The sequence below is a fragment of the Mycteria americana genome, chromosome Z (assembly GCF_035582795.1).
Source record: "Mycteria americana isolate JAX WOST 10 ecotype Jacksonville Zoo and Gardens chromosome Z, USCA_MyAme_1.0, whole genome shotgun sequence".
In the NCBI taxonomy this organism is placed as follows: Eukaryota; Metazoa; Chordata; class Aves; order Ciconiiformes; family Ciconiidae; genus Mycteria; species Mycteria americana.
Genome location: NC_134396.1, coordinates 54,634,013 through 54,656,278, shown reverse-complemented (window position 1 = coordinate 54,656,278; position 22,266 = coordinate 54,634,013). Strand labels below are relative to the sequence as shown.

Genomic DNA, 22,266 nt, shown 5'->3' with positions numbered 1-22,266 from the left:
CACTTGTCTTTCTTGGGTGTTATTTCTCTCTCTTTGTTATTTTCATTTTTTTATTATTATTATTATTATTATTATTATTATTATTATTATTATTATTATTATTATTATTATTATTATTTTATTTCAATTACTAAACTATTCTTATCTCAACTCACGAGTTTTCTCACTTTTAGCCTTCCAATTCTCTTCCCCCATCCCACTGCAGGGGGAGTGAGTGAGTTGCTGTGTGGTGCTTAGTTGCTGGCTGGGGTTAAACCATGACAGTCCTCTCTGGCACCCAAACAGGGGCTCGAAGGCTTTGAGATAATAACAGATTGACAAGGGCATATTAGAGCAGAGGAAAGAAATGTGGGGAAGCAAAAAAGGGTTCTGTGAAAGAAATACTTACAAGATACAGATATTGCCTGGGGATCACAGAAGTGCTAAAGCATGTAAAACTACAAAAATATGGTGCATAGAAAGGCTACTGACTCATGCCTTTAGTCTCCAAAAAATTTAAAATGTATCCCTGCAATAGGGGAACACATAGATTTTTACGTGCTACTCCTATGAATGAAGAGTCTGATATTCCTACATATGATGCTTGAATGGATTAAAATGTAGCAAAGCATTCATTTATGCTACTCTTATTTAATGCAAAAGCAACACAACAGAGAAAAGAAAATGGTCATTTTGGCAGACCAATAGGCTAAAAGGCTTCTTTGAAAGCCACTGCTTTTCTCTTTAGGGTGAATAATCAAGTGCTTACAAGCCTCTATTTATTTGATTCAACTTTACTCATAGAGATAATGCAACAGTCAGAGGTGTAGGTAGAGAAATACTCATCTGTGAGAAGCAAGAGGATCTGTTACCTTTATGTGGCTTGCTGAGTCCATTTGCATCTAGTTCTAGTTTCCACACCAAAAAATACTGAAAATTATGAAATTGCTCTGTGAAGAACTACAGATGTTAACTGAAAACTGAAAAGCACATTATTATTGAGCTCCTAGAGTGACTCAGTTGGTCCAGTTTATCAAAGAGATGTTTCAGTCCAAGGGAAACATAAGCATCAACTAGAAGAGAAGATACAGGATGATAACAGAGCACTTCTACATAGCAGACAAAGGCTAGATTAAATCAAAAGGGATAAAAGCTGTAGCTCGGCAAATTTGATCCAGTTGTGTAACAACTGGTTGTATACTATGACCAGGTTACAGCTGTCCAGGGACATCAGATTGTCCATCCCTCAAACTTCTTAAATCCAAGACTAGACTTGACTTGAGGAGAGAGACTCTTCAGCAATCACATAGGCCAAATGCCCTGAATTTATAGGGACTATAATATTTAACACCAGATGAATTATTACAATAGTCCTTTCTGGCATTTAAAGTTCTGAGCCTAAAAGTAGGGGTTTTTTAAAATATAGTGCTTTTCATCCAAGGCACTAAACAAAGGCATCCAACAAACACTAATTAATTAATCCTCTCAACAGCTGTGAAAAGTAGGTAATTATCACTAAATCTGCTTTGCAGATATGTAAGCTGTAGATCAGAGAGGTTAAATGATTTGTCAAAGGTTGTGCAACAAGCAAATATCAGATCTGGACTGCTGGAAAATCTAGGTTGTTAGTACTCTTACAACTATGATAACTGTATTATATTCTGAATAGAACAACGCTGATCTTTTAATTTCTTAGCAGTCAGGTGGCATTAACTACGTATTTGTAATAATAAAGAAACAGATCTGAACAGAGGAGGTGAGGGACTGGAGTGCTGATCTGCGAAGCTGAGAGTTAGTGAAAAGACACCAATACAAAGAGAGAATACAGTTTATTTAACAAAACCAAAACCAGCTGATGATATTAATAAAGTTTTGGGTGCAGTGCTTTTTCTTTGTGTAAAAAAGATGGTGCAACACATTTGTAAAGACTTTAAAAGGCACTATTTATTGAAGCTACTCACCACAGACAGCATGCTCTGACTTTCCACTCCCTATCTGATTAAATACAGCTTGGTGCTGCCTGGTATCAGCATGCAGGGTGTTCATAAATCCTGGCCTGGATTGTACTACATTAAACTGGGTAAATTTCTGATTTCACTGAAGTCAGTAGTAAAACTCTTCCAGACTTCAGTCTTTTAATTTGTGTCGCTCCAAACTCTCAGTCTAAATTAGAGTGTTCACTGCTATTACATTTTATTTCTCCCCTTATGCTTGCCTGGGGAGTAATTTCTCCCTCTTGTTTGCAGCATCCTATTAAACTGGCCCATGGAGAACCTGTGAAAATGGAATGAAAGCTCTAAGGCATGCCTTTCACAGTGTTTTCTATGCAGCATACTTCCTGAGTTGAGGAGCTTGGTCCTATTGCAGTTCCTAATAGAAGAGTATTTTGCGTACCGCTGGAGAATGAAGCCAGCACAGCAGTATACTACAGTTCTGGTTTCTTAATGGGGTGGCTCCTACAGAAACCATTATACCATTAGGCAAGGCTTCCTGTTGACTATTCAAGAACAGCTGGGGAAAGCACACCAAAAGGAACTGCAGGTTTCAGAACTACAATATCATAATGTTGTATTTGTGGGTAACACCGTGCTGAGCTAGTAGTTATCTGTAATCCACAGCCATCCCTAACTTCAGGCACCTACAAAAACGTCACAGCTACAGACTTGAAGTAGATGCTCCTAGAAAAGTACCAAACTCAAATGCCTCGGACCTCCCAGCAAAAAAAGGAGAAGACAAAACTCTTCTCTACTTTCCTTTGTAAAATATATTTAAGTTGCTGAGTACCTAAACATGGCACTTCATCATTTTTGTTCCTGTGGGGCCAGTCATGCTTCAGGGTGGATTGTCAGTGTCCAGTGGTGATTCTTAGAAATACAAGAATACAACAGAGGAAAGGAACTCCTAGGACTGAGACCACAAATTCAACGCCTTGCTACTGTAGGCAACCTTGCTTCACATTACTGCTTGAATAACCATAGGCTAGTTCATCACTGCTAGACTGTTAAGACTTCTATGCCTGCTTGAATCATCTCCTGTTTGCATATAATGTCAAGTAAAAATGCTAATATAAGACTGAATGTAATACATTATTTCATTCCAACTCATATTCAGCCTCATATATTTTCCCTTGTTTACAACCAACTATATTTTCCATATATTCTCCTGCATGCTCCTTGACTAAGCAAGATCTATCTTCATACCTGCAGAATGCAACAAATCAGAGAATTTTCTTTTATGCTGTGGAGTGAAATTTGCAAGCTTCTGAAATCCATTAAAATATATACCTTTTTTTTTCTGTTAGCTGCAAATAAAACACAATTATGTTAGGAGATTTGGCACAGTATTCTAAGATTTAACACCATTTAGTTGCATATTGCAGATATTCTGTTTGGTGCTGTTAGGTTACTTATTCACTGTGAGTGAAATCCAGATCTTGCTGAAGTCCAGGAGGAATTTTGCCTCTATCTTTCTAAGCAGACCAAATAAAAAACTCCAACTGCAAAAGGTCTAGGCCCATACACATGACTGAGAAGTTATTGGCAAGCAAGGCTGAATACTTTCAAACAATTGTTATGCATATGCAGTACAAACAATAGTATATTGTGTATGTGGAAACTTTGTGCAAGTCTGAGACCTTTACTGCATCTGTATATTTTGATGTTAAACTGCCACTTCTTTTAAAATGCGTGCTACCAAATTACAGCCAGCTCTTATAAATCAGTAACAAAAGCAAAGAGAAGCTAGAGAATATCAGGGTAATACAAGTGCAACTATAGCTGCCAAATGTAAGCTGACTTGCTTTTTAAGTACAGTTGCTTAAATGAGTATAAGAAAAACAGATAAATACAGTAGATGAGGAAAAGAGGAAAGGACACTGGAAGTATCTTGGGAAAAAAATACAACAAAGCATCTGTTTTTTTCAGTTCTCTAAAGGGCTGACATGCAGGGTACTGTTCTTTTCCAACCTTTTTTCTTTTTAAATGCTTCCAAATAGTTCTAATATATTCCATCTATGCTTGGAGAAAATAATGAACTGACGAGTAGATGATACTTTGAAGGGATTAACTGACTGCTGTGGAACAAACTAGATCAACTGCAAACTAAACCAAAAACTTAGTGAACTTATTATTTATAGGTTCTTTCCAACAGAAAAGCAATATAGTCAAAATTAAGTAGTCTTTCTTTGAAAATTGTAGTTATTTTGATAAACAGTGCTGTCAAAGCAACAAACGTGAATGCCACAAACTCTAGATCATTCACTTTCATGTAAGGTTTACAAGGTTTCTTGTGAGAATACTTCATAGTTAAAGTATGTCTTCCCTTGGGGATCACACAAGCATTTAATTTTTGTTTTGGCATTGGGCCCATTGTGTTTATGAGGTTTTTTTGAGAACTGGAATTGATGACCACAAAGGAAAAATTGAGAGTTACTTATTTTAAACCATGATTATAACCTTTCAAGATTTTCAGAAAAAATATGCTTTCTTCCAGATACGTATGTATAAAAAGGGACTTTGTTGCAAAAAAGCTTTAGAGTTTCATATTTAGCCTACCAATAAAAACAGTCATATCAGGCTTTATACTATAGGGTTATTTATTGTGCTATAATGATATCCTTTGCCGTTTTGCCCAGTTGCACTAAATACCATGTACTACACTTTCTTGATCTACAATGCACAGTATTTTTGTTGGCAAGCGTAAGTTTGTAGGTAAAACTTCAACTCAGTTGAATATTCTTTGATTCTTCACATAAGCTTTTCAAGTATTAATGAAAATTTATCATACATTTTATTAATCTTGATTTCTCATCTATCACATATTTAAATTTACACTACAGATACAAGAATCCCTTAAGTCCGAAAGCTTATGCAGTGGAGCATGATCTTACAGGTGCAAGCCATTCTAGAGAAACCCTGCTGTGGCAGGTCTGCATGGTATTGGCAGGACTGTGTTAAGTGTGTTGCTATAGCTTTTCTCATAAGTGACTTGCAACCCACTCTTTCTGACGATTTGCATGGATTCTGGGCACAATCAGTTATGTTTTCTAATGATATACTAATTTTCTTTTACTGTCACTCATAGAAGATTTAGGTGCTGTAGGCCTAATCCTGTTGAATTCAGTCCCGTAAAACTCTAGGCATCCTTTACTGCACCGAAGATAATGAGAAATGAATATGCTCAGTGTGTGACAGTCTCACTCAGTGCCTTCCAGGAGCAGGAACTTTAACTGAGCACTACTATACAGCAGTTGCAATGTTAGTGGTGCACTGTGTTTGAATAAAGAACATCCATTCTGCTGCTTATTAGGTCATGTAGACACACGTGGAATTTAACCTCAGGGATCTGTTAAATGGGAAGATGTGGCAAAAAATTACGTTGCAAAATCCTTCTGATAAAGTTCTGATATTCTAATAAATGTTAAAGGAATGTCAAACTGGTCAAATCCTAGGTAACTTAGTAATAAAAAAATGCACTGTGATTGTTGATCTCAGATGTTGAATGTCACATTCTGGTTTCATTTGTCTGGGGTTTTTTTCTTTTTCCTTTTTTCCCCTCTGAAGTAAAGTGTAATAGTTACACAAAATTAATTGTTACTCCTATTTCTTTGCTCAGAGAAGATGCAGCGGCATTTGTACAGCAGAAAACATCAATTGTCACTCAAAATGAAACCCTTTTTACTGCCATAAGTGATAGCAGATCTGTTGATTTCATCAGCAGCCTTTAGAGTAACATTTTTCACTGTTTCTGCCATACGCCTGTTGACAAAGGATTTCAGAAGTGTAAAACAATCACCATTTGTTTTCTTTTGTTTATGCAGAAACGTTAAATGCTCTAATGCAATGAATACACAGCAGATTTTACAAGATATTAATAATCCCTTCTAATTAGGAAATCTGCTTATGAATTCTTTTCATGATCATATTTCTACCCTTTTATGATTTATTAGGAATTGCTCAATTCTTGACTTTGGCATTTCCCCTCCACAATTTTAAGATAGTCTTACATTTCAGAACTGTTCTTTAGTCATCTGTTAGCTGGATTCCGCTATCTCCTCTGGTTTCTTCACTTTGAAATGGAATTTTGATATAATTAGTTCTGAGAACACCTTTCCAATGTCAACTATAAGATGCACGTCTTTGGATTGCGTATGGCAAAGGTCCAAAATGAAGGACAGTAAAAGCAAATGATTGCCAAAAAGATGTGAAATTAATTTCTTAACTGTACAAGTCTTCTGTAACTTCAACTTCAAAAAGTAATATTTTCATGAACAATTTTCATTAAGCAGTGCAAAAACAGTACAAAAGCTAAGCTGAGATGGAATACATTAAAAAAAAATCATAATGAAACAAGAGGGATCATGAGTACCAAAGGAGTACTTTCTCTCATCTAAGTTTTTGACATTAAGGTCTAAGAAAATAAAATTATTATATTTTCTTCTCTAATGGTACAATGCTTTGCAAGGCTCTGGCATCGCTGATGATAAGGAGAATAATATTAACTTAGAACTGGCACAAAGCAGATGATGTAATTCAAACTTTTGCAATGTTTTCATAAATTTATTCTCCACTACATCCACAGCAGTTTCACTGACAATAAGACTATAATCAAAGTCTTGCTAAGCAGGCTTAAAAAATTTTAACCTTATTCCTTTTCTGCTTCTGGCTTTCCAGGACGATTATCAGACTGGCATTTGTCAAGCTGATGTCTGTTTTGTTGGCATAGCTCACACACGGCAGCAAATTCTGCTGTATTCTTGTTTGGCTGAGTCTAATCTCTTGGAATTCGAGAGTCAGCCAAACTCAGTATACTGTATGCAATGGAAAAGGCTGCATACGAAATCTACAACAGAAGTGCTATGTTAGTGGACCTTTCTGATTTAGGCATAAAGAGGGTTAAGAAAATGTTCTCCTAGTCCCTTCTCTCATGCCCCTGTCTTGAAAGTTGTGGTTTAGTCGATTTCCAAAATGCCTTTGATAACTCTCCTCTTTCTATTGTGTATTGGAATTGACACAAACACAGGGGTGCAAATGCCAGGCACCCAGTCATGAATGTGAGATCTGCTATTTAAAAAACACTTAGGGTTTACTCTTCAAACTCTACTCTGGAAACTCTGCAGAAATGTATTTTTTAAATGAAAGGGTGGATTTTCTCTTAGTCACATGACTCTAAGAACTGGCTTTTTCATGAAAAACACTGTTGAAGTACAAACAGTATAGCTAAAGACACTGCAAGCGTCTTCCACATTGCCTAAAGTAAATGTGCCTCCAGCATTTCATCACTGAAACCTCTGAGATTTCTTTCATCCAACTAAGACCTTCCCAGGTGCATAGCTGCATGCAGACTTCTCCAGAATTTACTTGCTAATTAATTGTAATAATAAATATCAGTCTTGTTTCTGTTTGCTCTTTTAACCAGATAAGATTTTCTCCACAACACAAAGGACCTTGTTCCATTGCTGCAGTACCAGTGGAACTGTTGTTCTGCAGAGTAAACAGCACTGGTGAGAAGCTACACCCAGTATGCACTGAGGTAACCTTTATGCTGTGCCGACAGCCGTCTTGTAGACCACCATCTGCATAGACCATGTGCCATCTGCGGCACATAACAACTCACTGTCAGCTCTGTTGCTTCTGTTAAGAAAGCAGCTCCTCTGCAAATGGCTCTCCAGCATGTAATGCATGGAAGGCTTGCATTAGCAAAGGAGCTCTGAAGTTTCATAAACGGAAGGACTATCTTGTGCCATTTAGCTAGCTTTGCATACAAACTTCTTAGAGCTGTCTTTAGACTATAAAACTCTACCTATTACTTGTGCTATGCATCAGGGCAAGTGCCTTCAGTGCTAACAGAGCAGAGCTGTAGCATGAGCTGTAATAATCTACTTTGCAGCTCTTTGTTGTTTTTTTTTTTTTTCTGTTGATTCATTTTCACTAATGTGAGTAATGTTAGTTGATGGGTGGTGCTGTGTGAGGAGGGAACAGTGTCAAAGTCTAAGACTTTGCTATGCACTGGAAGATATGCACAAGCAAGCACACGATTTTACAACAGATAGGAACTGTTTATGATTTTACGGCTTATGATTCATATGTGAAATGGGCAGCAAGAGTAATGGTTGCAGTTTTGCAAACTTAAATTGAAAAGGATCTGAATGTTGATTAAATTCTGAAAAGTGTTAAAGGGTATCTTGAGAATTTTTTTACTCTTGTAAAGTGTCTTATTAATAATAAAAATTAATAATCATGTTTACTACATAGGGCTTGAAGGCAATCAAGTACAGGATTTCCATCATGTTTCCAGATGATAACAGTAGTCCACCCCTGCCTTGACCTTCTAACTTGTTCTTCTTCACTTATCTGGACATAGACAGAAAAAAACCCCTGCTAGCTGTCCATCCCATGCAACAAGACTTAAACAAGCCACAAACAAAAGACAGCATGCCCGTAAACAAGATCAATGATTTGTCCACTAATCAATGTATTACTACAAAAATGAAAACCATATATACCTGTAAACACCTATTTCTTGTCATATATTATTTTGAACTCAGTATTCAGTTTTACCTGCAGGTGTACCTCTCTTGGTTTTCTGGGTTTTTTTGTTTGTCTGTTGTTTTTTTAATCTCCTTCTGTCTCTTTTGAAAAGACTGCTTAAAAACAGGGTTTCTAAGCAAACACTGATGTTCTAGACCACCAGCTGCAGTTACTCAATGCAGAGAAAGCATCCTGAAAAGCTGATGTTCATCAAGAGGACTCTGGAAAAATGCAGTCTCAGCATGGACATTTGAATAGCAAGCAACATAAAATATAATTTGAAACCATTACAAGGTCAAACAGGATTATTATTTACCTTAACTGGTTTCAGTCCTGCCATGTCATCATAGGAGATGCACAGATGCTGAAATGAGAGCCTGTTCACGTAACATAATCTGTATAGTGTGTATAGTGTATCTGCTCAATACAGAGCTTTCTGTAGGAGTGAACAGGAATCTTTGGGATATCTATATTCATACTGTCCACTGTACCTGATTGCTTTTTTTTGTCTTATACTTTAGTTTTACAGTATAGTACTTAATCTTTCTTGTACCTACGAGCTTTAAGTACTTGTTTCTACAGTGATAATACCAAAATCGGAGGTTTTGTAAGATAGTGGCTCTTTGATAAACTAAGATTAAGCAAGAGCTTTCAAAAGTCTTTTTAAAAGATCTTTAAATTAATGTCTTTAATTTGGAGAGTGTAGAAGAACTGAAGTGGATGGCAAAAAGGAAAGCTATACATTTATCCTAGGGCCACAGATTCTCTTGCTTTGGCTTTATTCCTGGGCTATTTCAGTTATTCTTATTGACTCAATATTAATGACAAATCGGTGCAATGGGCTTTACTTTTTGCAAAGCCAGAAAATGTACATAGGATCTTGGCTGGGTAGAAACAAGTGCTTTTATCTGGCCTTTCGAAATGACAGCATTGAAAATATTTTAATTTCACAGACATAAATTTAGAGCTCTTTAAAGTGTGTCAACAAACAAATTCCTCACAATTAGATATTTAGCAAACATGAACAAAAGTATTTGTAAAGACAAACAAATACAAACTTGAATGGCAACACACTATATCTAAGTTATGACCTATATATATGGAGAGAACGTTACACTGAACTTTGAAGTGGATTTTTCTATTGTCTCAAGGGGTAGGTAAGCATGCTGCTTCCATTTATGTTTTTGAAAATCTCCTACCTTGTAATTCTTTTTACTGCAAAATTTGAAAAAAAAAAAAATCATAAAATGTCAATATGAAGCCAGGAAATCTTTTGTTTCTTCTCAAAGTTTTCTTCAATGTATTAAACTTCTGAAGTTTCCAGACTAACATCCAAATAGTTATGTGCTGAAGAGGTCTTGCCTAATTTGTGGGCTGAAGCTCTTTTGACTGCTCAGCCAGACATGCAGATTTTAAGCTGACAAATTGAAATGGAAGCAAAGCTGATAACTGTAGATAATTTTCATTAAAAACAATAGAAAATTCTTAAGAACCATATGCAAAAAGAAATTTATATGATTTCTGGACACAATAACAAGCCTGAAAATGTCTCTGGATGATATCACCCCAAAAGTTGCCTAGAATTCATTACTGTATTTTGTGTTATGGCATTTTCTTTTTTTATACAAGGATCTCAAAGTTACTCCTTTGAACATCTAAGAACATGAAGTTATTGAGACTCAGTACATCACAGTAAAGTAAGCATATATGTTACCTCTGGTTGGTAGAGTGGAAAATGAGGGTTAGAGAAGTGAGGGCGTTGCCAGACAGTTAAATTAAAAGAATATCAAGAATCTTCATTTAATTCCTCTGTTCTAGCCAGCCGAAAATACTCACGCACACAAGTAAATATGAAGTCACGTTTATCTGCAGCCATTTCATTCTGTTCTCTTCCATAAGATTATTTCTTCCTCCTAGGGAAAAAAAAAAAGGGAAAAAAAAAATCCATGTATGCAGTACACACACACAGTCTTTCACAGGTAATTGTATCTGAGAGGGAAAAAATATCTTTAAGTTAGAGAAATCACGTAGAAAGAAAGCTCTTATCTTACTCGAGAATATTTGCAATCAAACAATGAATACACTTCTCTATAAAGAATTCAGTGATTCTCTCTAACAGTATTATTTATGCCTTTGGTACCTACTCCTCTCATATGGAAATCAGTCTAAGATTTTGTTCTGTATTACTCTTTGACAGCTTACAGTATCAGGGATTACAGTAAAAGATGAGAGAATTTGTAATGATTAACCATTCTGTTATTAATTTGCAAAACTTGAAGCTGAGATTGCTTCTAAGTAATTTTTCAGCAACATATTTATGGGATCAGAGAGTGATTAAAAATATAAGAAAGCGTGATGCTTTCAGGTCCTGAAAAACATTTCTAGGGTTAATACTGATAAACGAAAAAGCTGTATTTTTGTACAGCCCTTGTAACAAAACATCAAAGATGATTTAAACACAGACCAACCAGAGGATTATATATTTTTCTGCCTGGCTACTTTTAATCAAATTCTACTGAAATGTTAACACAATTTAAAAATACACATTTTCACAAAATTTAGACAAAAAAGTTTTGAAACACAGCTATATTCTTCACTGATTTGCAGTACACATCCATTTTTCCAGAAAGGTCTTTCCTTAATGCTCTGGGTTTTAACAAAAGGAAAAAAAAACATGGGATTTACTTGTTTAACTCACTTAAAGTCACTGGAGTTAACATCAGAAAAAGCTGGATTGGGCCCTACTAGTTAGTTTTACTTCTGAAGCACTACTCAAATTTATAAAAGATAAAAATCATACACACAAGCTATAGGAGAAACATAGAGATATCTTCATTCTTTTCTGTGTTTCATGGGTGCTAAAGTATCTTTGAATGGCAAAGCAAATTACTTAAATTATTTTAACAATACTACCTACATTGTAATGCCAGAAGTAACTTGTTTCTGTTTAAGATACTAAGTATTGCTGAACAATGATAGAAATACTGGGTATATTTTTAAGGGAAATCAGCAAAGAAAGAAAATCTACAGATTTATCACTTTTCCCTGAGACAAAATCTTAAGCTGTGCTAAGTTTAATTATGTTGAGGTATGTGATCAATTAGTGTAGTAACTGCAGCACAGCATATCAATACACTGAAATTCTGTGCAACCACCAAGAAAGTACATGCTGTACAGTATGTTAAAGACTCATTTACGCTGTGAAGCTGGAGATCCAGGGGCAGCTACAGAGGCCTGTCAGACACTTACTGTGCATACGTACTATTTTTTCTAAACACCGTATTCAAAATAGTTTAACTGATGCTGAATCACTTGTAAACAGTCTTTACCTTTCTGCCAAATGAAGGCTAATGCCAGAGGCCATTGGTATACAGAAGCAGTTTACAACTATGATATCAATAATTGTTTAATCATATAATCACGAAAATGGAGAGTGGACTAGAAGTTGGCATGCTTCTGGGTATTGGGTATTTGACGGGTTCATATGAATTGGTCATGATGTAACAAAATGCTCACTTTCTGTTCATTGAGGTATTATTTTTTTTACTCACAGAATTAATTAACTTCTTATTTTGAGTCCGAAGGATGTTTGTCTTTGTATTGTTTATAAACTAATAAGATACAGCCACCTACAGATTGCTTGCCAAGTAAAGCAGGGAAAAAAAGATATCTTCCTGCTATAGTTAGTCTTTTTTGGAGTTTTTTTTCCAGTTATTAATAGTTTGACTCCTATTAACAGCTTTGCATGTGTTAAAGAAAAACCGAAGTACAATAGTCTTGCAAGGATATTTTATATACTAGATTAAGCTCTGATTCTGCTATTAAAAGGTGTTTTAAGTAGTACAAACCGACCCCTCACTTTTTCCGTGTGATGCTTCTCACAAGGCATGAACAAAGGGGAAAAAAAAAAAATCGTTAAGCTTTCCTTACAAATGTGGCTGAGGAGATTCTTCAGAAAAAAAGTGTTATGTATTCTGCTTCCTGTAATGGCAGTGATTTCCACACGTCTGTCCATGCTGGAGAAAAAAGACGAAGGAAACGTTGGATGTGCCCATGCCTATTCAAAGAACTCAGGTCAAGGATAGCAAAAAAATGGAAATGCTGAGTTTTTGTAAATGAAAAGGAACGAAAAAGTTTGGTTTTATAGTGCCTGTTATACCCGGGGTATTCGGCTGATGTACTCCACATCCTACTAGGACGAGTCCACAGACGTCAACATATTAAAAACAAGGCCGAAGGAGACCCCAGGAAGACAAAATGTAGACAAGTTTTTAGGCCCTTGACAGTAAATACTTGAAAATTTTACAGACCCTTTGCTAAAAAACCCGAAAACACCAAGGGATACGAGTCTTTCTTTCTAACTTCACCCTGTGCTCCCTCCCTTCAATCACTTCCGAGGGGAGGGCAAAGAGCAGAAATCCCCCTGTCCCCCGGCAAAAGGCCGGACAGATGGGGCGGTGCGACCGGTGAAGACTAAGCTGGAACCCCTCCCCACGCTGAGAAAAAACACACCGAAAAAAAAAAGAAAGACAATAAGAGAAAACCCGCCACACCCCGGCCCCCACACGCACGACGCCGCCGAGGAGAGGGACGCGGGGACCCGGCCCGCTCTGCCGCGGGCGGCGGCGGGCGCCCCCCGCCTCCCCGCGCTCCCGCCGCCCTGCGGCGCCGGCCTCCGCCGCTGGGGGGAGTCGGGGCGCTTCCGAACGGCGGCGAGGCGGGCGGCGCGCCCCAGCCCGGCCCCGCGGGCCCCGGTGGCGGGACGCCGCGCAGGCCGCCGTCACCCCGGCAACGCCGGCGGGGCGGGGGCGGGGGCGGCGGGAGCGCCCTCCCCCCCGGAGGAGGCCCTGGCCGCCAGCCCGCCCCGCCCCGCCCCGCCCCGCCCGCGGGAGCCGCTCACCTGCCCGCGCCGCGCGGCCCCGCGGCTGCCGGCGCCGCTGGGGTGGCGGAGAGCGGCGCCTCACCGCCGCCTCCTCCTCGGCGCTGATGGTGTCCGGCGGCGACGCGCCGGCCCCGCTGCCCGCCAGCCGCCTTCCCCTGCCGTCGGTGGCGGGGGTGCGGGCGGTGGCGGCCGCGGCGCGGCTGCCGCCAGAGCGGTTCCTGCAGAAAGGAATGAAAGGCGAAGCAGAGCGGAGCGGAGTCTCCTTCCCGGCTGCGGAACAGCCGCCCGGGTTTCGCTGGCTCATGCAACGCCTGAGCGTACAGCTGCCGTTTGCAAAGCTACGCAGCCGGTCCCGCCGCGCAGCCGGTGCCGCGCATCGCCCGGGGCTTGCGAGCCGAGCCCCGCCGGGGGGGAAAGTGGGGAAGGAGTTTTCTTTTACGATTGAATTACTTGGCATGCTGTTTTCCGTGGCGGACGGAAACTCATCCATACACAGCCCGCGTAAACCCTATCATAGCATCCGGCGTTGAAATGGTTACGTTTAGCAGTACGGCTACACAGGAACCACTCCGACGTCTTAGTAATTCAATTAGCCAGGTTTCCAGAAGGTGGGGTTGGGTATTTTTTTGGCATGGAGGAGGAGAAGCCTGGGACGACGCCTCCTTTCTCGTGTTGCAAGCCAATCAGGTCGAGGTGTAAAAAAAAAAAAAAAAAAAAAAAAGCAATCTGTAAGCAAACAGCAGCCTGTGCCCTGACTGGCTGCGCAGCCAAAGCCCCCCCTTTCCCAAGTAAACTGCATGCAAAAATCCCACATGATCAAGCAGCAGCGCCCGTGCTCCGAGCTGGCTGTCTGCACCTCCTCCTCGCCTTCATCCCTCACGCACACCGGCGCCAGATCCCGCCTCGGACACACGCGTGTGCATGTATGTATGCGTGTGTACCTCTATATACCGCGTATATATCTCTGCGGCTGTCTGTCTCACACACGCATGCACAGAGACAACGCAGCACGCCAGGCTCCTAGCTTTTCCAGGCTGCTGATGTCGGATTTACACGCAGTGAAGGGACCGGTCATTGCAAAAGGGGGCGTGACTGTTTAAAGATTTTTTTTTTCCTCCCATAAAGCAATTTTTTTTTTTTTTTTCAAAACTGACTTTTGCCCCTCCAATCCTCGTCGCTCTTTACGATCCCTCCCTGCCTGCCGCTGCATTCAAGTTTATTTATTTGCCTGCTGTCGTGGTATATTTTTCCTTGCTGCTTTTGCTGCTGCTTCAGAGGGAAAAGGGGAACAGCTGTTGGGCAAGACCGAGAAGAACTGGGTTTTTTTTTTTTTGCGATCTCCTTATGTAGTCATCTGAGGGGTGGATTCTTTTTCTCTCACCCCCTCCCTCCTGTTTCAAACTGTTTTGTCCTTCCGCAGAAGTTGATGTTCCCGGGACTGGACCCTGTTTTATCACAGAGAAGCTCCGGGAGGCTGAAGCAGGAGATTTCCGCACCTCGCCGTATCGCTGCGTTCGTCCCCCGAGCAGGAGAGGCCAGCCAAGACCAGCATCATCAGAGGAGTTTGCAGGCTTGATTTTCCACTTCTCCGAGGTTTTGCTTTTTTCCACGCCCTGTCATAAAACAATTTTTTATTTCCATCTCCTTGGTTTCCACGCCGCAATATTTCTTGGATTGGCCGTTCTTTTTATTCTGCCCCCCTCCCCTTTTTCTTGCCTTTTTTTTTTTTTTTTTTTTTCCGCCTTTGCTGTTGCTCAGTCCTTGGTGCATCCACCGCCCAGGAACAGGAAGGACAAGAAAACCACTCCACAAAGTCTCCTTCAAGACACTCTCTGTGCTGCAGAACAGGCTCCCCAACTCCATCAGCGCAGCAAACAAACTCCTCAGGGCTTTTGCTCCCCCCCCCCCTTTTTTTTTCTTTTTTCTTTTTTGTTTGTTTTTCATTTGCGGGCGGCGGAGGGCCAGGAAGGAAGACACAAACTTTGTACTTTACGATCTGCTGGTACTTCTCGCCCTTCTCCCAGCCGGCGGCCTTTAATATACTGCCAGGACCCCCCGTGGGCTTCCAGGTGGAAGATCTCCTTCCCCTCCTCGCCGCTCTTCCCCCCTCTCCTGCTCGCTCCTTCCATCCCCACGTCCCCCGGCCACCCCCGAGCCGCGGGGCCGCGCCGCCAGCGCCGCCGGGGCCGCTCGCAGGGGGCGGAGGAGCGGCGCCCCTCGCTCGCCCGCCCGCCGCGCCGGCGGGCCGGTGTATGTCGTGCCGTGGGCTCCGTACGGGACTCCCGGTGAATGAGCACCGCCCGCCGCTTGCCGCCGCCGCCGCCCGCCTCGGCCCCCACCTCCCCCTGCCGGGGTGAGGCTCCCTGAGGGACCGCGGATCGCGCCTCCCCGCCGGCTGCCCGTCTGCGGCGGCAGGCGCCCTCCGCTCGCTGCGGCGCGGCACGCCGCGGAGCTCACCCGCCTGTGCGCCTCGCTTTTCATTTATTTATCCCCCACCGCCCCCGCCCCGGCTCGGTCCCGTGTGCCCCCCCCCCCTTTTTTTCTTCCCCTTTCTTAATTTTTTCCGCATCCCGTCTCGCCGCGCCGCCGGCCGGGCGCGATGCCGCACGTGGAGATGCTGCTGCTGGCGGCCGCGGCGCTGTGGGTGTGCGTGCGCGGGCAGGAGCCCGGCGCCAAGGCGGTGGCCGACCGCTACGCCGTCTACTGGAACAGCACCAACCCCAGGTACGCGGGGCGACCGCGGGCGCGCACCGGGCGGGGGCTCGGCGCGGGGGGGTGGCGGGTGGGGAGCGGCGCCCCAGCCTTGGCGGCTCTTGCCCAGCGCCTGCAGAAACTACCCCGGCTGCAAGATGGGGTGGAAAACTTTATTTTTCGGAGGGCTAAGGCTACAGGCAGCGAGGGTGGGGCGGGTGGTGGAGGTATTTTTCTCCTCTTGCCCCCCCACCCCAGCGCTGCGCCAGGTTAGCTGCTTCCCCGGGCTCGGCCGCCGCCGGCCCGCGGGCGCCGGGCGGGTGCGCCCCCGGTGCGGCGTCGGCGCCCCTGGCAGCGGGGCAACCCGCGCCGGCGGCCGAGCCTGCTCCAGCAGTTCGGGTGCGATGAGGGGGCGCAGGTAGCGGCCCCCCGCTTGTGCCTCGGCGGGCTCCTGCGGCAGGCGGGGCGCGGCCCCGAGCCGCCCGCCGGTAGCGGGGAGCCGGCCCCGGGCAGGGAGGCGGAGGTCTGCCTCCCCGGCGAGACGGAGCGGGGCGGCCGATCCCGGCTTGGCGGCAGCCCCGGGCCGGATCGCCGTCGGGGCGGCAGCCGTGGCGGAGGGGTGGCTTTCCCCCGGCCCTGCCCGGCCCTGCCCTGCCCTGCCCGCCCGGCGGGGGGCTCTCCCGGGCAGGCTAGAGGTGACCGTGAGGAAGCGAGGTAGGTACGCCGTCCCGGACCAGCGGGATGCCGGTGCCGCCGGGGACAGGACAGCGCATCGCCGGTGTCCGCGTCGGGGCTGGCGGTGCTGACACAGCCTCCCCGCTCCCCTCGCGCCGAGGCGCGCCAGAGGGTTTCTGACACCAGGCTTTGCGTGCAGTTCAACGAGCCTTCTGCTGGAAAGGGAGGTTTCATTTAATTTTTCTGGAGTTTTCCCTCATGTTTAGCATCAGAAAATTTCAGTCCTGCTCCAAATAGTATCCATGTGTTTGGGTAAAAAGTCACCCGAGTAGTAAATTTTTTGCCTTGTTAAAGTGCGTGTGAGCAGACTTACTTTTTTTTTTTAAACCTGCCAAGCTGGTCTAAGTAAACTTGGGGACATTTTATCTTAGGTTATCTCTTTTTTATGCTTCTGATACTGCTGTTTGGTTTGAGATTAGCACATTGATTTTTGTCACAGGTCATGTTTTTTAATAGACCTGTGTTGCCTGCAGAAAACTCCTCTGCTCGGTATTCCAGAGTGGCTTCAAAATAGGTGATGCAGAAGTTACTGGGCAGAATTTTCAAGTGCCCAGAGCTAGCTAGTCTGTCCAGCGCTTTAATACTGTGTTCCTGGTAACAACGCCTCAGCAATAAATAGTTGGCACAAAAAGCTTGAGACAAAGAAGATTTATCCAAAGTAACAATTATGCTTGGGAATGATAAGCATCTGTAATTTTACATGCCTATCTCTACCTTTTCCTCTTTTTACATGTGTTACTTGAAAAAAATTGCTAGAGTAAATAAGACAAAAAGTTCCATCTCCCGTCATACATCAAAGAACATATGTCCCAAAAAATTTCTTGTCTCTCAAAACCAGTGTTTTTTCTGTTATTGTTAGGCAAAATGAAATGTAACTGCTGGAAAAAAAATAAAGTAATATTTGCAAATCCCACTGGGCAGAAGGAGGATCGCTGAAAGACATAGGTTTGACTAAATGCACATGTTGCTGGCATAACAGCTAAAATACTTCAGAAATAACCTCACTTTCAAGATTGTTCACTTCTGCTCTCTTGTGTGTGATGAGCTTACACAATAACTGCACATAGGTAAAGATAGTTGAAGGTAAAAGGAACGCTTACCTAGTCAGTAGGTATTACGCATGGAATGGATTTGTAAGGATTCTAGTTAAGTTTAATCATATTTTATTATGAAAGTAATGAAATCCCTTCTTAGTCCTACATTAAACATGAGCAAAGAAAACTTAGTTTTGTTATTCTTCCAAACACTAGAGGAAGAGTTAATTGTAAGATGTTTCTAAACCTTCCCTTTTAAAAACAAACATTTCTTCTTGTCTTAAAATATTCACTGTGCTTTCACAATGGAAGTATCTATTTGGACATGTCACGTTTATCCGTGAGTTAAAAATACGAGAAAGAGCAGAGTGCAGATGTATTTTTCCATTGTTTTATACAGTCTGCCAGTTTTTGTGTGCTTTCCAAGGTACACGTTCATTACAGAAAAACAGGCAAACACCTGAATGGTAGGTGTAAGAGACCCAAAGAAAAGAAAATGCTTCTGTTTTGAATTCGTTTCGTCAGAATCTAAGCTGCAGGCAAAATTCACTTTGGTTATCAAAATTTTTAGAGCAGTTAACAATGTTGCAGCAGTAACTTTGCAGTGACTTATCTGATTCCAGACACAGACTCAGGAGATGAACAATCTGTTTTTTATACACGTAGAAGTAAGTAGGGATGCTTACTTGGTGATAACAGTTTGAAATTAGAAGACAAAATACACTCTCATTCTTTAAACACAAATGCCACCATTGTGCTTTAGCTTACTTATTTATTCAGAATTAACAAACTGCTGTAGAACTAATTAATTCACTTTCAAAATGAAATGTTGGTCATTTTGATAGTGATTAAGGGCACTCTAAATTAAGGTTTCATCGAAACTTTGAAGAATTTAATAATGATTGTACTTCCTTCAGATACAGTAATGTTTAGGTTTTCAGTATGAAACTCCAGCAATTTATTGAAATACATAAAGATCTCATCCTTATTAAAAGACACATTAGTAAATTGATGTGTGACCCAACTGATAAGTGCTCCTGTTGTGAACAATATTTGGTAAATAAAAAAATCCTAAGAGTCTGTTAGCAAAATTCATACTACATTTCTTGGATAGTTGCCAAAGTTCTGCTAGAACAGTTAAAAAATGTTCTATAATCATTATTGTTAGCATGTATGAGTAACAAAGTTGTATATTCTTACAGAGCCTAAGTTTGTTCTTAGAAATGTTTTAAGTATTCCCATGCCTTATTTTTGTTATGTGTTTAATTATTGTATTTAAGTACTATAAATGCTGTAGTCCAATTCCAGATGAGTATATGTTTTAGTATTTTGAAATATAATAAGATAGGGGTTTTTAATCCTTTTTTGGTAGGTTGGAAATTAGTCCTCAAGTAAACTTGAAAATATGTTCTAATATTTTTGTTATTTATGTAGGCTTAGAATTAAGTGTACATAAATTCTAATTATCACCTTAAAGTGCATTAGTCTTTCAGCACTGTTTGCATGTATGGTCTTATATGGGACAGCAAAATATGATTGTCAAAGAATATTATTCTGAATCCAACACTTAAAAATAGTTTGGGGAGTTTGTTTTGTAATGGAGCATATTCATTTAATCCTGATTACTAGTGCCCTTGTAATTAGAATTCAGCCAAAATGTCATGTACCTGTGCCAAATTTTGAAGCAGTCTACTTGCTTAGTGCTTGGTCTGCTTTTAATCTTGTCAGAGTTCAAGCTGAACTACTTGTAATTATTGCTACATTTTTCTGCTTGCAGGATTGTGCTTCAAGATTGTGGTTTATATTTAGGTATTTCCCTATAACTTGTTTCAGTGGCAGGTTATGTAGCTTCTTAAATTGTTATTAGTTTCAGGGTGGTTAAAAATACTTGCATTTCAAGTCTAGTTTCTGGTCATATACAGAAGCCAAACCTTGTAGTCTCACACAAGCAAATATTTTTTATTAGGAGTATTATTGGATTTGTCTGTATCTTATACAAGAAAATTGTGTATAAAGTTACATCCACAAGAGAATTATTATAAAGACATATGATGCTGATGTATTTTCTGATTGTGTATTTATGTAGATAATGAAATAAAGAAATCAGATGGTAATTAGAGAATTTAGATACTGAAAAATCCTTTCAACTTCAACTGGTGAGTTCCCATAATTAAGCTGGATACCACAATTGGACCAATATTGCTAGAGGTTTTTTTTTTTTAAGATTGATAATTGGGAGCAGCGAACAGAAAAATGAGTGGGTGCTTTGCATAGACCAGAATTACACAACCTGGATGTCTAAACTTAGGTGAATTTTGTAGCTATTTACACACTGATTCAGAAAAGCATCTGACTTCTCTGAAGTGCATACTAACACACTTAAGTTCTGTTGCAGTTGTGTGGATGAATGGCTGTGTACTTAAGTGCCTCTCTGAACCAGCCAAATGCATAGGCTTAATTTTGAGAAGCTCTGAGCGTAGCTGCTCATGCACGCCTGGCACTTGTCGGGAGTACGCTGGCTGGCTGGATAGATGTCTGAGTATCCTACCATCCATTTATATGTGTTTGCAGATTTGACCATGGCATGTTGGTTGTATATGCTGAGGTCATGTGGCTGGCTTTTTGTTTCGTTTGGCTTGTTTGTTTTCCATCTAGAAATAGTTCTGCCTATGTACAGAGATTAGGGAAACCATGCCGAAATGGTTGGAATAGGAAGAAGACAGTACGTGTGTTAAGAACAACTAAGAAGTTGGGGACGAAGAGGGGCAAAATGAAGGCATTTGCTTTGGTTTTGGTATTCCATATAATTTTTATATGTCAAGGGAAGCATAAGAGCTTAAGTACTCAGCATATATATACACACACATATGTATATGTATATATATAACTATTTTGAAACAGCATAGCTTGTATTTTGAGAGCATTTTATCCTGCAGCTTGCTCTGAGAGCTGAAGAAATCTCTGACTGATTTCTTGTAATTAAAAGATCAGTAGTAGAGCCTTCAATTCTTTACACCTACTTTCTGTGCTTTTAATAGTTCCACTAACACATTGTGTCTCCAGAAGAATATTAGTGTTTATTTTAAAAGTGGGGTTTTGAAACAGTTTGAAAAATTCTGTGGAAAAACTACACAAAGAACAATAGTTTCACTGGCTTCCACCTTCGTATGAAAGGCACCTTGTTAAGTGGTACATGGTCTTCATGAAATGCTTCTTATTAAATCTTTTCCAAATGCACATAGTGAGGACACTTCACTGCATTCTTTCTGCTAGCCCCATATACTTCTGGAGAGGGACAGATAAAGATGAGCCTTCCTTTCTCTCCCCTGTTGCTATGATCCCAGCAATCTACCAGCTTCATGCTGGGCTGAGAAAATGAATGAATGCAATTAGTCCTTCAGGAGTCATGATCTTTGCATTCATACGGAGAGACATATGTAATATACATACATTCGTATGCGAATATGTATGCATTTCAATGTATGTGTATGTATACTTATGTATATATACACACACATATATACATATGTATGTATGCATTGAAGTGTGTCATTAGAAGGTGATGCGGTATAGAGTAAATCATGAATGTTGTGTGAGAAAAAAAATCTCTGAAAATGAATTTTTTTAATTGATGAACTCTTTAATGTTTAGAAAATGAACAGCTTTACAAACTAATCCCCAGGCCCGATCTTCCAGCTAAGATCTTTTGTTTTGAAATTAAAAATAATAATAAAAAAATTATTTGTAGAATCTGTGTTTTAGTTCTTGGTCATCTTCCCATTGTGCTGTTTCTTCACACGCTAGTAGTCCCCGGGTCAGTAGGTGGGCAGGTAGATAAGCAATCACTCAGGCACACAAATGTAAAATGAAACAGAAGATTACAGGGATATGCTTTGAGAACTCTCTGGGCTTGTTAGAGTACCTTGTTACTGCTTCTTCCTAAACCAGTCTGTTGCTGGGCAGAGTACTGCATTGTTGAAATATTCGACTTACGGAAAGTGCATCAAGAAGGCTGGTCATTGGGATCACCTTAGAGAAGATGCTAACAAAGACACAACCTTTCCTGGAGAAAGCACGAGTAGACAGCAGTTTGTCTATAGCTGTGAGATGTACCTCTCTTGCTTTGGCTCACTGTTTTTCAATTTTTTTAAATGCAATTAGAACTACTTTGGAACTGGGATTTTCTTCCAATAATCACTCTTTGCTCTGCTATCCAGTTCTGAGCATTGCTTTTTAAAAAATGTCTTTAGTCTCATGATTAATCTAATCTTGCAATGTTTCTGAATGGTGTAATTCACTGTTGAGAATAAAGGGCCCTGTTTTGTTTAAGTTTTCATTGCACTTGCGCTTAAAATTTAGTCAGTCAACAGCACACAAACATAATGAAATGGAAATGTTTGGTTTAAAATAAACAGAC

At 41.1% G+C, this 22,266-nt stretch overlaps 2 protein-coding genes across 7 annotated transcripts in view; one reads left to right on the top strand and one right to left on the bottom strand.

Annotated features, from left to right (window-relative positions):
• Nucleotides 1-13,848, bottom strand: part of LOC142421931 (uncharacterized) — a 42,946-nt gene extending 29,098 nt beyond the window's left edge. For 4 of the 5 annotated variants that reach the window (XR_012779013.1, XM_075527184.1, XM_075527186.1 and 1 more), the window contains exons 1-2: nt 13,408-13,848; nt 10,344-10,420 (exon numbers count right to left, since the gene is read on the bottom strand). Coding sequence is in view for 3 of the 5 variants with exons in the window: in XM_075527184.1 (XP_075383299.1) it covers nt 10,344-10,420; nt 13,408-13,846 (516 nt within the window). In the remaining 2 variants the exon portion in view is untranslated. Of the gene's footprint in view, nt 1-3,179; nt 3,257-10,343; nt 10,421-13,407 lie in introns of those variants that run through there. The other variant, XR_012779014.1, reaches the window with a different exon arrangement.
• A 1,001-nt stretch (nt 13,849-14,849) lies between these two features.
• EFNA5 (ephrin A5) overlaps nt 14,850-22,266 on the top strand; it is a 215,702-nt gene continuing 208,285 nt past the window's right edge. Inside the window, exons 1-2 of one of the 2 annotated variants that reach the window (XM_075527191.1) lie at nt 14,850-14,982; nt 16,004-16,113. In XM_075527191.1, coding sequence (XP_075383306.1) covers nt 16,004-16,113 — 110 coding nt within the window. In that variant the 5' untranslated portion in view covers nt 14,850-14,982. Of the gene's footprint in view, nt 14,983-15,980; nt 16,114-22,266 lie in introns of those variants that run through there. The other variant, XM_075527190.1, reaches the window with a different exon arrangement.